Source organism: Platalea leucorodia (assembly GCF_965183815.1).
Source record: "Platalea leucorodia genome assembly, chromosome: 1".
Classification (NCBI taxonomy): Eukaryota; Metazoa; Chordata; class Aves; order Pelecaniformes; family Threskiornithidae; genus Platalea; species Platalea leucorodia.
Window position 1 is genome coordinate 153,928,504 of NC_138823.1, and position 16,213 is coordinate 153,944,716.

The 16,213-nt window shown below is 42.5% G+C and overlaps 1 protein-coding gene across 8 annotated transcripts in view; it reads left to right on the forward strand.

Moving 5' to 3' along the window:
• Positions 1-1,116: 1,116 nt before the first annotated feature.
• Positions 1,117-16,213, forward strand: part of CREM (cAMP responsive element modulator) — a 39,534-nt gene continuing 24,437 nt past the window's right edge. For 2 of the 8 annotated variants that reach the window (XM_082324074.1, XM_082324068.1), the window contains exons 1-3: positions 1,117-1,253; positions 7,153-7,276; positions 14,339-14,485. In XM_082324074.1, the coding sequence (XP_082180200.1) occupies positions 7,157-7,276; positions 14,339-14,485 (267 nt within the window). In that variant the 5' untranslated portion in view covers positions 1,117-1,253; positions 7,153-7,156. Of the gene's footprint in view, positions 1,254-2,158; positions 2,293-7,152; positions 7,277-14,338; positions 14,486-16,213 lie in introns of those variants that run through there. The other 6 variants (XM_082324077.1, XM_082324075.1, XM_082324072.1 and 3 more) reach the window with 5 other exon arrangements.

Sequence of the window (16,213 nt, forward strand, 5' to 3'; positions counted from 1 at the left end):
GTGAAATTAACTTCTTAGGTTTTTCATTCTTATTTAGCACACTATTGAATAGTTTCTCACAGAAAAAAAGATTACGTAAAAATGGGTAAATACATTACGTGACTTCAAAATGTCAGTGTAGTAACGTATAGACATGTAATTTAAAATATACTGTAGTATAATCCCTTCTGACGCTACTCTGTAAAATACTGAACAGCAGTAAGACATATGATATTAAAACACCACTAGTAACACCAGAGTTTAGAGCCCATGCATTTATGGCATTTTAATATTATTAAAACTGAGAGTATGGGCCCTATACTTCCCGGAACAAGAAATGCTCAAACATTCAGTACAAACCAAACATGACTCATGACATTTGAGCGTATCCTGTGGCAGCCAGTGGGGAGACACGCACGTAGCTCCCCTTCGTTATCTCTTGGCAGTTTCTGCTTTGTTTAGCCGAATAAATACAAAATACGATGTCATACTTCAAAAGGAAAAATACGCAGTATTAGGAATCACTGGTGCAAGGGACGTGCTTTCAGGAAATAGAGGAATTAAAAAACAACCTGCGGGCACTGGCTCCGCGGGCGGGCTCGCTGCCGGCTGTCCCCCCGGCCGGCCCCTCAGCAGGTTTCCTTGCACCCCGCCACTCCGGCACCGCCGAGGGGACAGGCAGCGATCTGTGCGGGGCCCCCTGCCCTGGGGACGGCTCGGGGAAAGCGCCAGCCTGGCCTCGGCCGGGCTCTGTGGGGAGGCCGCTCCGCCGAGGGCCGGCGTGGACCAGCCGACCGCCCTTACCGGCGGAGGCCGGCCGGCACGGAGAGCGGCCGGCACCGCGCCCCTGCTACCGCACACCTCGAGTGCAAACCCCGTCCGGGGAGCGGGGCCGCCCCCCGGCCGCCGCTGAGGGCGCCCCGGCCCAGGCCGAAGCCGCCCGGCGGCCCGGCAGAGGCCAGACCCGCCCCTCCCCGACACCAGCCGGCCCGTCCCGCCCCGGGGCCAATGAGAGGCGCCGCCGGCAGCCCCTCGGCGGCGGTTGGCCAGCCCGCCGGCCGTTGGGCGCCCCCTAGCCAATCGGCGGCGGCGCCCGAGCCCCGGCTCCTCCTCCTTCCGCGGCCGCTGGGGCTGGGAGTCGCCGCAGACGCCATTTCCTCAGCGCCCCCGCGGCGGCGCGGCTGCATCAGCGCTGACGTGAGGCCGACGTGCGGCTCCGCCCGGCCCAATCCCCCCCACCCCCTGTGACGGGGGCAGCACGTACAGGGCGGCGGGTGAGTGCGGGAGGGGGCGGGGACACGTGTGCGCGCAGCCCGACCCCCCGCGGGCCGGGAGCGGGGGAGCGCAGAGGGCAGCGGCCGGCCCCGGCGGCGCGGAGGGCAGGGGCCGGGGCCCGGGCCCGGGCCGGGGCAGGGGCCGGGGCCGGTCCGGGCAAAGGGGGCGCTGTGCCGCTCGGCTCAGCCCCTGCCGCCGGGAGCGCGCAGGAGCGGGCGGAGGCGCGTCCCCGCTGGCGGCCGGGAGCGCGCCGCGCTCAGGGAGGGCCGCGCAGGGCCCGCCTGCCTCGCTCGCCCGGCACGGCTCCGTCGGGCGGCCGCCAGCCCTCTCCGCAGGCCGGGAAGGGGGGCGTGCGGAGCGCCCTGCCCCGTGACAGCCCGGGAGCCGAGGTGCCCGCCGGGCCCCGGCAGGCTGCGGCTTGGGCCCTTCCTCCGGAGCGAGGCTCGGGAGGGAGAGCGGACCGGCTCGGCTCCCCTGTCGGCCGTCCGGCGAGGGAGGGGACGGGGCAGCGCGCCTGCCCGCCGCTGTCAGAGAGCCCCGGGAGGGCAGGTCCCGGGGGGCTCCGGGGTGCTGCCCCGGCTGCCGGCGGGGTGCCCTGGCGGAGGGGAGAGCGCTGGCCGTGGCGGGGTAGGCCGTGGTGCCTGGCGGTGTTGTCCCCTTAGTCCGGTGGGCCTGATTGCAGCCTTGCCCATGGGGTTTTCTGAGGTGGGACAGGAAAAGAGGTGGGAGAGGATCACGGTGGGCTTCGTGAGCCCTGGGTCTTGCTTGAAGTTTGAGGGTTTTGTCTGCATCCACCACTGCCGTGGTGGTGGATGCAGACAAATTGGTGATTGGTGCCGAGTGGAGCTGCATGTTAAATGATTCCATAGATACTGATGCTTAAACGATCCTCTTACCTCTTCAGGGACTGGTTGGGCTCTTCTTCTAAACGGGGACCGTGTGTCCTCTTCACAGCAGGCGCAGCACTGTCTTGTCCGGACTATTGAGGTGGCAGATGCAGAGTGACTGGTAGCATCCTCATGCTTGCAGTAGTGGCAGGTTGGGCTTTTAAATTTTTTTTTTGAGGATTTTGTTAAGATAATCTAGGAAGAAAAGGATGGGGAAGAAAAACAAGGAAGCACACTGGAGTTTAGGAGACACAAGAAACTTAGTATTCTGCTGATACTGAAAACTTAACAGAAAGATTACATTCTCAAAATCTGGTCTCTTGCAGTGTCGGTCATTGTACCTGGCAGAATGTTGTGACCACCTTGCCAGTTGGTGTGCTTTACAAAGCAGTGTAGTAAAACAGATTGTAGACTTCATACTTGAAAACACAGTGCTCTTTTGAAACTAGTGCGTTCTGAGAGTTTCCACACTCACTGTGGGGTCATCAATAAGTGCAAAATAGGTGTTTGTACATTCACATCCTTGTAGTAACTTCCCCGTGAATAAAAGCCTTCAAAGAGATTTGGAGCAAGGGCTGAAACTTATTTCTTAGCCTCTTACAATTTCCTTTGTAATAAGCTACCTTTGTATACAGTCTCTGATGTATAAAGTATTGTTGAAATAAAGAAGTTGTCTTTAAAATGTGTTTGGGTATTTAATTAGACAGTCATACATTTCCAGTTGTGCAAAATACTGTACCAATTTGCTTGTGCAGTACAATTTCACCAACAGCCATTAAATATTTATATCAATATTCAGTGATGTACTTGCAAAACAAACAGCAGTATTTGGGAGGAGTGAAAGGATTTTTTGTGCTCTTTGTTACACAAGAACACATCTTGATAGGGATGCTCTCCTTAACCATTTATCTGTGGACAAAACTATAAAAGGTTCACACCTCTAGCTGCAAATGACTTCCAGTTTTCTAGGTCACCTGGGGAGCGTTTCCCTTTAGCCGATGCTGTCTGTCAGTATTGTCCCGTCAGGGAATCTGCTATTATCAGCTGAAGAAGCTTTTGATGTGCACTATATACATCTTCTTAATCAGTGTTTACCTGCTACTGACCTACTGTATGTTAGTCTCAGTGACTATAGTAAATGTGTGCTAATATATGTTGAAATGTTACTAGCTGGTTAACGTTAAACCTCCTGCCAGATCCTGATGATTTCTTTGCAGTTTTGTAGGAAGAAGCAGGTACCTTTGCCTACATTATGGAAACCCATTTTTTGCCCCTTTTTTATAGGAGGGGAGAGGTATAACTTGTTTATTAATTTAAAAATCGAGGCTAATATTTAAAATTACTGTTCAATGATGGTAAGCAACCAAGGTGAAAAATGTAAGAAATGAATGTATAATACTGAATATAAGACTAAAGCTTGTATATAATTAATCATACAATGAAGAAGAACATTATATAATTTTAAACAGGACCTAAGACCGTATACTTTGAAACTTTGCTTGGTTTTCCTTGAAAATAGGAGGAATGTAATGTAAACTTTAAAGTGTGATGTGTACCACTACTGATACACTTTCATAAAGGATTTTAAGTACTTGGCAAAAGATTTTTCTTTTTTCTTACTTTGAAACTTAAAAGCAATAAATGTGTTAGAATTTCCTTGTAGTGTAGACTGATTGTGATACATGTTGAAACTGTTTATGTTGGTAGTTTATGGATTGGATTAATAACTGTTTCTTACCACAGTCCATATTACTGATGTTTTAGAAAAAAAACATAGTTACGATCTTGCTCTGTATTTTTCTGTGTATTTATTGAAAACGCTTCAGTGTACTCACGGTAGAACAATGTATGAGATAATACAGGAAATGCAAAACCTGTACAACTCGGGTTACAGAAATTTGAGAGTTTATGAGCGTGCACTAAAGACAGCGATAACCTGGACTGGACTGTGAAATTCAGGAGTTTCTCAGCACGCGTGGTCCTGAGCTGTGCACAGGCTCACATAAGGTGACATGGCCCTGTGGAGCTAAACCACTTCTAACCCTGTGGGCTCAAATGACTGCAGCTGACCTTCACCTGCAAGCCTAGTAATGCCCTATGGTTATGTCTACTGAAGATTCATAATATTGTAACATGTCTGAATTATGATACTAATGTGCTACATTTTGTCCTCAGTCATCTTTTCCATTGAAGTTTTATGCCAAGATAACTAGTGTATCTTTTAAAATTACCTATGTCCTTTGTTACTTTTGTTTTGGTTTTATAGGCTGTAGTTAGGTCTTTATATTTGGAGGGCGTTTTTAATAAAGTCTCTGTTTACAAACATACTAGAATTAGCAGGTTGTCAAAAAGAAGTGGGTTTTAGCTTATCTAGAAAGAGTATTTTGCTGTGTGTTCTCAGGTAACAGTTGCATTTTATGGCAGTCAGGAAAAAAAAAAAGCTAATTCAAAGCAGTATACAAATTTTCAGATTTTACTCCACATTGCTAAAGATTTAAAATAGGCAATCATTTCTGTTAAGAGTCAGAATATACACAATTATAGATGGAAAATCTATTTAAATTCTTGAGTTCTTTATGTATCTCATAAGTCTTAATTTGTCATTTCACTGACATGTATAATACTTGCTGTTGTTTTTTCTAATTTAACAGATAATCTAAAAAATACAGCCCTTTGTACCGTATTTTGTAAAAGACTAGGAATAAATTTTTATTAGATTTTCTGCTGTGCTGGTGCTTTTTTCATAGCTATTTGCTAACTCCGTTACTGGAGCATAGCAGATGAAAAGACTTAGGGAGAAAAATCCTGATAATCAAAGTAGTAAAAATAAATAATCTTTTTATAATGTTCTGCAGTCATTGAGGAATTAAGCTAAAATTTAGAAACTAAACCCTGTTTTTCACTACATGAAGAATAGCTCTTTCCAGGTAAAATTTCTATGGAATGCATTCAATGTCAATAAAGATACTTGATTTTTTTTCCCAGCAGTAGGTTATCTGTGACAGATGGCTTTGGGTAAGAAAATACTTCAAGGCCTGTATAAAGTGAATTAATTCTGAATATATTCCCATCTTTAGGAAGAGACTGCAATGAATATATTGCCAGTACCTATGCCTTATTTAATCTTCCTTAGTGTGTGAGCTGTTCTGAAGCTTATGAAGGCATTCTTACATGAACCAGATAAAGCTTTCCTGTTTGAGACTCTATGGATGGTCCTAGTTTACTGAGGAGGAATATTTTTTTTCCTACTTTTTTATTGTTATATTGAATGCATATATAAAACTGGAATGATTTTATAGATAAACATGTTGTTGTGGAAAGTTATGGCGGAAAGCTTGGTGAAAACATTCTCCCCGGAGTTGCTCAACTTTGGTGAATTTCAGTAGATCTTTAATTAGATCGTATTTGGAGAAAACAGTAAGTAGTGGTAACTAACAAGACAGGAATGTAGAAAGATATAGGTGTAAAATGCCTCCTTATGAATCTGATCTGAATTGATACTGGCATAGAGAATGTAACTTCTGTTGTCAGAAATACTAATGTTAACCTGTAAAAGTCTTGAACTGTGTAGAGCTTGGCTACCGCTAGCCGTAGTACTGCTAAGCCTGGTCAGTAGAATACCATTAGAGGAATACAAGCTAGAAATATGCTTCTCTGCATCATTTGACTGGATTCCTTTATATGTTTTCATGCCTTTATTCTAGGCAAAAAGGGTGACTTTTTTAAAAAAAATTTCTTTATTCTCCTTGAAGACTGCGGAATATTCTGTAAAATAGTGCTGCAGAAGGAGTTTGGTTTACATTTAATTTGATTTAATGTATTTAACTTTTAACATGTGGGACTAAATTCAGGAGCCTCAGAGTCAGGCACATAGCAGATTTCCTTCCCCGTCTCTTCCCTCTCTCAGTGTAAGACCTGAGAAGACACTGCAGTAACTATCAGCCAGTTAAACAGTTGAGCTTCGAGTTCAGATGGGCTTCTCATCCCCTAGTTACAGTAACTGAACCTGAGGAAGTGAGATTTGCAGCCTCTTAAATCCTACAACTATATCACGTCTTCCTTTTGTGGCCTCAATTCCTTGTGTAAGTAAGGTGTAGGTGGGAGTGTGCCTGCAGGGTGTCCTGCCTGCCTCTGTCTGACCCTGCCCTGCCTCTGTTCTGTTTGTAAACTGACTTGTTGCCATGGCAATGTTTGTGACATCACCTGTTCAATGTTGCACCTTCAGTGCAGGGTTTGGTAGGAGAGAAAGGGAGCTGAAGAGAACCAAGCTCTTGTTTCAAAACACACACCTTCTATTATGACTAAATGTGCCAAGAAATATGGAAAGGCAACTGTCAGGTAATTGCATTTTTATATAGCAGATATATTTGGAAGCTTTCTCTATGGAGTTTAAACTCATAGTTTAAATGGAGGGTCAGGGAGTTGCTTATTCTTCTGTGAAACTTAGCCTACTTTTAAACCTGCAAGACGAGAAGAATTGTCGTGGGTCTTGAGCCACGAGTAGTTTACAGACAATTCAAGCTGTAGATCCTTGCCCGGGGGTCAGTATCTCAGAAGGTTCGAGAGGACTGTGGCAGCACATGGCTGCTGGTCAACTTGAGCCTTGTCCGGTGGGAGACAGGAGGCACGAGAGACCTGCTGCGGGCAGTGCTGGTGGGCTGCTCTGGAGCGCTGCGCTCCCAGCCCCGCTGTCGGCGCTGCACAGGACCCCAAGACTCTGTGCTTGTCCTCTCATGCACTCTTGTGCATGAGAGCCATTTCCAGAACTGCCCCTCCTTGCAGCTTTCCAAAGTAGTTGTTTTAGGGCTCTTGGCTGTATGAATGAATATTTTAATACGGAGGAATGGGAAGAAAGGACTTCAGTAAATCTAATAGTTTTGAGAGAAAAAATCTATTTATTTTCTGTTAGTTGTCTGCTCCAAATATAAAATAGTCTGGAATTGCTGTTTTCTCCCTAGGTGCCTGATATACCTCCCTGTATTGCATTATTTAGACGTGTACTTACTTTTAGGCAGATGACCATGGAAATGGTTGAATCACAACAGGATGACAATGCAGTGGATTCTGTGCCAGAGAGAGATGCTGGTCATCTTCAGAATCAGCCAGGCCGAAGTCAGCTTTCCCCAGTATCTGAGGTAAGTTGAAATGTGGAAAGATGAGAAGAATCAATAAAGTGATATTCAGAACTGGTATGATTTTTAAATTACCAATTTGTATGGAGTTCCCATGTTCTATAAGTCTTGTTATTAAATAGGAAAAATATAGCAAAGGTATACTGAAAACTATGCCTAATGTACTTAACAAAGGGCTAGGATAACATCAGGTCTGTTAAAAGGTAACACTTTTAGGAGACCGGACTTTTCAGAATGATCAGTAGGCACTTTTTGTTTGTTTTTTTTTTTTTTTTTCCACGATGATTATGTTTGTTATGGAGATGGGAATAGGGTCTTAAAGAGTTGAGGTGGGTGCAAGATACACACGTTTTAGCTGTGTTTGATCTTGAAGATGTCTTGTATAAGAAAAATTAAAAATTAATAAAAATAACCACGATTCTTTCCTAGTTTCATTTTTTTGTACAGAATGTGTTTCATCTTCTTGCAAGTACATTTTTAATGTATGCTTGTTTTGTTTCATCCCTGTGCATCCAATGACAGTGTCTGGAGTTCTAAAAATATACCTTACGTGTTCTGTATGGTAGTCATACCTGGATTCTTCTTTGGTAGTTAATGGACAAAAGGTGACATAATAATAATTCTCAAGCATTAAAAATATGCACTGAAATGTTCAGTGCTTGAAAGAAACTGTGTTCTTGCCAGTACTAATATTTATAGCTTCAGGAAGCTGTATAGACCACTTAGAAGGATCTTCAAAAACCCGTTCTGAAATAAAGGAACTGATTTTAAAAAAAATCTTACAGAATTTCTTAATCATCAGAAGTTAGAAGTTACTTGGTAAGATTCCTGTCCAATCTAAGGGAGGGATGCTCAGTTATCTGATGCCATGTGTTTGGAATGTTAGATACTTGATTTACATTATAGGTATATTTTCAAGACTGAATGCAGCTGTTTTTTGTCAGGTCTTCAGACACAAAATAGACTGCAAAATATTTATGAACGCTTGTTTGTTGGTTATGTTACCTGTGGCATTTGTTGTGGTTTTGATACCTGCAGCATTGGCAATACTGTTTGTTTTGTTTTTTTTTTTCTTTAAGAACAGAGCATGAAACCAAGAATTTTTGTCACTGACGCTGTAGGAGGGCTTCTGCCGGGTCCCCAGGGAAAACATTTTTTATGTTTACCTGCATATGATGCTTGAGTACCTTATGTGAAGGTTCAGCCATACTGGGCATGGGCCTCAGGTCTTTCACATTAAAACTAATAACTCTGAAGTACTGATGGGTCTCGGTCAATTAGCACTAAAACAAAACACATGCACTTCAGTTTGAAGGCTCAGGATAATAGTCCGGAGTTTACATCTGGGAGTCCCTCTTTTTGGTCAGACGGCCTAGAGTGCCGGCCTGGACCTGTCAAAGCGGCTCGGCGCTCATAGCTGAAGTTGATGTCCCTCTCCTGGGCCATCCGGAAAAGTGGGGTTGATGCGGTTGTGCCACTCTGTGAAGAACAGCGAAGCCGAAGGCCACCGGCAGGCAGGCCTGTCACCTCGCTGCCTGGCAGTGCCGCCGGCCTCCTGGCTGCTGCTCCCCGGGGCCTGCAGGCCGCGCCGCCACCTCCCTGCCTGGGGCAGCTGGGAGTCCGCGGCGCCTGGAGGCTGAACCGCCACAGCGTTTCTTTTGGTAAAACGGGCCCTGACGGAGAGCTTACTGCTGAAAGGCCTTGTTGTGACATTTCTTTGGCTTAAGATGAGGAGGACTTTCTTACCTTATGTTCCTACCTGGCAGGCTCTGAAGGTGAGACGCTTTGTCACGGTGAGGGTTAGAGGCGGACGTTGAGAGGTTAACCCCCGCGCGAGGCAGGGACCTCGTGGGGGACACCTCCCGTCTGCTTTTGCTGGTATGGGATGGGAAACTCGGGGTGTTCCTGAGGAATTCGTGCCTGCGCTGCTGGTCCGGCGTCTGTGTATTTTGACTGTTACAGAAGGGCACAGGTAGCTCCTTCTCCCTCTTTGCCCCCCGGAGGAGTGCAGTTAAGAGAAGACAACCACTTAAAGTGACTGAAATATACTTTGCGCCAACTTCCAATCATCTCTCCTACTAATTTTCTTGCAAATGTGCAGAAATATGAGAAAAGAATGACTTGGTTCTTACCGAGAGGTAAAAGGCCTGGTAACTGAAACCGAGGGCTCCTTTGCAGACATCTCTGTTTTTTTCAGCCAAATATTTGTTCAACCTTGGTTTTGTTCAGTCTGAAGTAAAGCATTTTGGTATATTGTCTTTTAATACTCAATTTGTAGTTTTCTGTGTATTATCAACGAACTGCAGAATGGTTGAGGTTGTCAGGGACCTCTTGAGATCATCCAGTCCGACCCCCCTGCGCAAGCAGGGTCCGCCAGAGCAGGCTGCCGAGGACCCTGTCCGGCTGGGTTGTGAATATCTCCAAGGATGGAGTCTCCACAACCTCTCTGGGCACCTGTGCCAGTATTTGACTGCCCTCACAGTAAAAAAGGGTGGAGTTTTTTTATGTTCGGATGGAATTTTATGATTTTTTTCATTTGCTCAATTTTTTGTTTAATTATGACTTTGGCCAGGGAACGACTAGCAAAATGCTGAGGGATACAACTGCACAGGAGGTGTTTTTTTGTGGGTTTGTTTTTCTCTCCTCTGGAATTCAGGCTTTTTAAAGAAATACCCAGCATTTAGTTTTAAAAAGGCAGAGAAGGTATTCAATAAGATGACAATCTCTGGAGGGCAGGCATTGTTTTATGGTGAAGCACTCTTAATGTCTTCCCTGGGGAGGGAGGGGAGACACTAAGAATGTCTGGGCTGGAGCACTATGGTGTGATGGGGTAACCTCCAATGCTAAGGAGGACCTATTATACATTATTAGTAGAGAAAAGATAGTGTCCTTTTTTTTTTTTTTTACCCTAATTTGTGTAATAGATATTGCTATATACTCCTGCAATTTTGGGGGGATGAAAGTAAAATTACTTTTTCTGCAAAAGTAAAAATTAGTAAATTAGAAACTAGCAAAAACGAGATGCATAGATGCATCTTTCATCCATTGAAGCAAAATTGACAATTTCTGTCTTTAAGGGTTATTGTTTAAAATATTTAAAATTTTTTAAAATAAAAGTAATTAATGTAGAATAAGATCGCATTTATAGTGGAATTTCTTGCATCCCTCACTTTCAGCCAGTTAATGAATTGACATGGTATTGTTTTGGTGATCCAGCCACCAAAAGAATTAGGTAAGAAAGTATTAATTTGTAAAAACCTTGGTGGTTGTCTTCAGAAGCTGCTGGAACAGAAGCTTGATGCCTTTTCTTCAGGGAAGAACAAACGTGCAAGGTGGAAAATTTCTCAACCTGTTTTGAGATGGGCTCCATGGGTTCTGTCTTACATGCGTAGATCTTATGTTAATACATATAGGGCTGTTCTTAAAATGAATTGAATTTGGATTGAAATATTCTGATAATGTTGATGATAGTCAAACTTGTATCTTAGAACGGTTACATCTGCATTGGTATTCAAAGAGAAATTACATGTTCCTTTTGCAGGATTTCTAGAGGCCATATTGCATTCTGTGTTGCCCTGTGCTCAGCTACCCTAAATATAGCTCTAAAAATGTAAGAGCAATGTACTTAACCTTTCTCATATTTGACAAAAATACTTTCAGTTGTGTGGGTTTTTTTTTTCTGTAATCCTACATCCTTGATGGGTTCTTTGAATTGCTTTTTGTAAACTTTGTCTTATTCTGTCTATCAGTAGAGCTGTCTGGGTCTGAGATACCATCTGTTGGCCTCTTGGTGCTGGCCCTGAACTAGACATGGGTCAGGATTTACAATGTGAGAACTGCTGTCAGAGAGAGCAGAGGGAGTTTTCCAGAGCCCGGAGTGCATAGCCATTGCAAGCTGAGACTGCTCAGGTTTAGCACTTAAGGGGTATTCTCCTTGTGGGCTGCTGGCGTCAAACTTTGTGTTAAATCTTGCTCCCATCAGATTGAGCCCTGTAGAAGTTTGCCAGGCTGTTGTAAACATGGCTCTAAAACCAGCCTGCCAAATGCAAGTCCAGGACATTCAGCAAAATTGATGCTACAGCATTATAAACCTGCAGCCTTGTCACCATTTTCTGCTTCCTCAAGGGTATGCTGTCACCAAATGGCTGAAATCAGCCTAACCTTGTTGTCCTTAAAACTATGTGCTTCTTTTCTGTCATTAGCTTTGGAATTGACCAAAACTTCCCTGTCTTCAGCTTTTCCTCATAGAGGCTACTCAGTGCTTGAGTGTGGCGAGTCCTTTGCTCTTTTATTAGGTGAATCCAGGACGGGTTTGCTCTGTGTTTTCCTTTTCCAGAAGTACTTTTCACTTTACCTCTGGAGTCCTCGTAGTGTTTAGATTCTACGGCAGGGACAGAAATCAGATGGAGCTGTGCATTGCGTACTTCATATCAGCAGTCTTCAAGGTATGAGGGGTTGAATGTGAATGCAACCTCTGTAGTACTCTGTAGGGAAAAGTTATCTGACCTTGGGTGATGAGAGTGCATATATCCGCAGCATAACTGTTCAGATGGACAACGCATCGTGACTTCAGATAACTGATGAGTAACCCCTTTCTCTGAAACAATGCGTGCCTCAGTATGAAGGTAGTTAATGATCTTTTTTGCTGGCTACTTTTCTCTCCCATCTTGGAAGAGGGAGCACTTATATTTCCAAACATACGAAGTATGGGACCATACTGCTATGACAGAATGCATGATTGGTAGTTGTGGAAGCTATTAGACTTGACTGTTGCATACCTAAGAGGATAGAACCCCAAAGGACGTTACAACATCTGAAGTCTCTTTGCCATTGCCAGGAACGTAACCCTTAGACTATTAAACCAGGTGCTTAATGTGTTAAGCTTCCCCTCACCCTCTGTGTTCCTGAGGTGCCTCTGTGGATTGTTTTCAGTCATTGTGCCAGACAGCCCTTGAAGTAATGATGTTAAAGGTTGCATCGCTCATCACTGATGTCAGAAAGTCATTTTTTTTGCCAAGTCTGTTTTAGTCAGCACTTATGCGTGATAGCGTCAAAAGGTTCTGGATTACTGGAGTACTGGATTACTTCCTGATTATATGTGCCTGACCCATTGCTGATTAAAAAGAAACTCATAAACTGTTCACCTTGTACTGTTTCGTGTGTGTTGTACTCAGAAAGTTCTTCTGATACACAGAATATTGCAGCTCTGACAAAGATAGCAGTGAATCGAAAGGTTTGGTGAAATTGCCTTTGTAATGTTTTGAAAAGTTAGCGTGTTTTGTAAACATTTAGACTGCTCCATGCTCTTTCCTTGAAGCTTAAGTTTAGGATGATGTCAGCTTTGACACAAAATATATCATACTCTTCAGATCTTTGAGACTTTATAGATCTCAATCTCGAATATGTCTTTCTGATAAATTTCTGATAATGTTTGTTTCATAGATTGGGAAGAAGATTTGTATGTCCTATTTACATGTTGCCATTTAATACCATTTAAGAAATGAGTGTTTCCATTTTGGGGTTAGAAATTCTCTCAATTGTTCTATTTCCTGAAAAGCAGTTCAGTTTCCTATAACAATTGAACAATTACATAGTGAATGTTGACAAGATCCTGTCTGTTTCCTAGAAACATTGTTTCTTCAAGATAATTTGAGCCAACATTTGGTCTTTTTAATAGTAGTGCATCTTAATAGTGGTTAAAATTTTTCTCTTGCTTCAAGAAAAGAATGTTTTCCAGACAAGCAATGGCTTATGGATCAGGAATGAGAGCTTCTTTAATATTTGGAATTAAAAAAACCCTTCAGTGTGAATACAGAAAAATACAAAACTTTAACTTTTTTTTTTTTTTATATTCAGCATTCATCATGTTTTTCTTCTCACTGTCATCTCTTTTTACCTTTACTGCTCATACAAGTTACCTTTTGGGGCTGAGAACAAATCTAGGAAGGAAATAACAACAGAATTTTAGCTATGAGTCTGGGTTTGTTCTTGTACATGCAGGATATAGAAATAAGTTTTTTCAATGGTGTTTACTTTGAAAAACACGGTATCCCTTTTTATCGTATGATTTATGTTTGTCGTTAGCTTCCTTTTCTGAGTTTAGAGAGGTTTCATCACACAACTTGAGATCAATAATAGTGTTTTCCCTTTTCTTCAGTATTTGTTTCTGTTAATAGATTTAACAGTAATACCATAAATATTGAACTATTTCTTAGCTTGTAGGTATTTAACTGTTTCTTAACCCGTTCACCTTCAGTACCGATGGTTGAGAGCCAAGGGCTGGGGAAAGCTGTGTGTGCTCTAAAATGTCATGAGAAAAAGGGATCAGATTATTCCTAAACAGAACACTTTCTTCAGCTGTGCTAGACTTAAAGAAGATTCAGCTGTTCTTTCTTTTTGTTGTTGTATTGAAGCACTCCAATGCTTTTTTTATATATAAATATATACATAAAGAGAATTTATTAAACTAAATCAATTTACAAATCCATGTATTGCTTTATTTAACAGGGTTTTTTTTGCTATCTGAAAATTTTTCATGTCTCTTGAGACAGCTATCTGAAAAGCATAACTTCTTGCCTAACAAACAAAGCAAAACCAAAGCAGGTCTGGATTTTTTTTTTAAATTTTTTTTTTTTCCTGAGTAAGAACATTCTACCCTGTATGTTGTTGCAGCAACGTACCACTTCAGTGAATATTGGTATCTTTTGTTACATTTCTTGAGGGTCTTCCTAACCCTCATGCTAGCGAGAGCAGATTTAGTGTGTGATAGCTTAGGGTTGTTTCTAATTGAAAAGAAAACATGAAGTCTCTGGATTTAAAAAAAAAAAAAAAAAAAGAAAGATTTGCGATTTGTTAGGGGACAGTTTTAAGCTTTCCATGCTGTTTGGAAAGATACAAACCAAACTTTTACTAGTAAAACTAGCTTATTTCTGTGTGTGATAATTACACACATCTAAGCTATTTTAGATATGGCATCAAAACCAGTTTGTTTTAGTTCCGCTTCTAAAAGCATTTGCTGAAGTCTTAAGGCATGTTACTTAAACATGATGATTGTAATTTTTGCAGGTTTCTGTAGCTGCATCGAGTGCTGGAAGAGGATCTCCAGCTGTAACTCTAGTGCAGTTGCCTTCTGGTCAAACTGTTCATGTCCAGGGTGTCATTCAAGCCACACAGCCCTCAGTCATTCAATCACCACACATGCAAGCTGTTCAGGTTAGCTCTTTTATTGTTACATTTTCATGAATATTTGGTTCCTCATAGCTCTTCCCCCCCTCCCCCCCCCCCATCTTCAGTTTCTCTTCATTCCTACCAGTGCTTCAAGATTTACTCATATGGTGCGGGAAACGGCAGGGGGGAAGGTGGCAAACCGCCAACCAGTAGCAGCTCTATGAGCATTGTGTAGCGATTCCTTAATGCTTCCTGTTTATCTTTTAAGAAATTATGTCTTGGAACCTTGGAACTTACGCAACAGCAAATTTGTGTAATAACGTGGCCTTACTTTAGTGTATCTTGCTGTTTGTCTGTTTTGTTAAATTCTATGAACATTGTGTTTCTAATGAGACTACGAACTCATAAATTTGCAAGTATCTCATATTGTATTTTTGGAGATCATCTGGATGTAATGGAAGTAACCATATTATAGTCAAATAATTCCTTGTTGTTATTAGCAGGCCCTGTTAGAGCATCTGGTATTGCTTTTTGTGGGTGTGGATATGTAAAGACCAAAAATAAGGGCAGCCTCAAACATTTATTTGGCAAATCTTCACATGTTTAAAGTTGCTGATGTTAGAAAAGGGGGACCGGTGCAAAATGCTGAAGAGTTTTCAGAGCTTTTAAATAGTGAGAAAGACTAGAGAGAATGAACTTGCAGTGTTTTGAAAATGACTTGGCCTTCCATTGGTGTTTTTCTTGTAGCTAGGAATGCCTTTGCTCTAGTTTTCTTAAAATCTGATTGTGAAATGTCAACTGAATTGCTTTTTGCAAACAGAATTGATCTCTGGTAAGAGAGGCTATACACTTATGTGTGAACTGTTTAACCTGCAGTCATTGCAACATGTTAAGGAAAAGACATGCGTTGTCAGTCTTCTTGAGAAGCCACCTTTAACGTTTGAGACTTCTTAGTAGCTTTCAAGTATAATAAATAAAAAGGCATATGTAAGTATGATTTGTCTTAGAGGTTAGAGAAAAAGAATAAAACCTTGGCCAGATACTGAATATTTTATTTGTAAGCAGTAGGTGTAGGTGATGGGACCTGGTAAGGTTTTGAAATTCTAGATCACTACTGAAGGTGCAGTAGATGGCAAGAGACTTGGGTTTGGTCAAACTTGAAGTCAAATCAGAGTATTCAAAATATATACCTTTTTTTTTAATGGAATTGTTTCTAACTGTAATTTACCAGAGTGAACTTTTATCAGATAAGCATATTACAGTCATTTCCAGTTTCTGTCATTGCTTTTCTTCAAGTCAGTATAGTCAGGATATACATGCAAAAATAGAGGACTTGTTCGAAAGCTCAGAAGGAGGAATTTCTCTGGAATCTCTTGCCGGCTGCTGCTGCGTCCTCTTAGGGGAGTGGAAGTCGACTGTTTGTTGTATTGAGTGAACTTTGGCTGTCGTCTTTTTCCCAAAGGAGTAGAGACAGGAAAGCTGTGTCCTGATTAATACTGACCAGTTAGTTCCAGGGTTTTGCTTGGGTTTCATTTGAGCATGCTAATGGCAAATAAGGTGACTCTACAAGAAGGGCTTGAAGATGCTGTAAAAGACTCCATTACACAGATTGTTCACCCCTTCTGTGATCCTCTTAAGTACTTTATCCTGTCACCTGGCATTTCCTCCAGATCATTTGGCTTTAACTTGACATCCTATCTCTGCCAGACAGTGGGGAAGTTGGGAAATGATATCAGTTTAATTACACACAAAAAAAAGTGTGTTGAAGGTTGA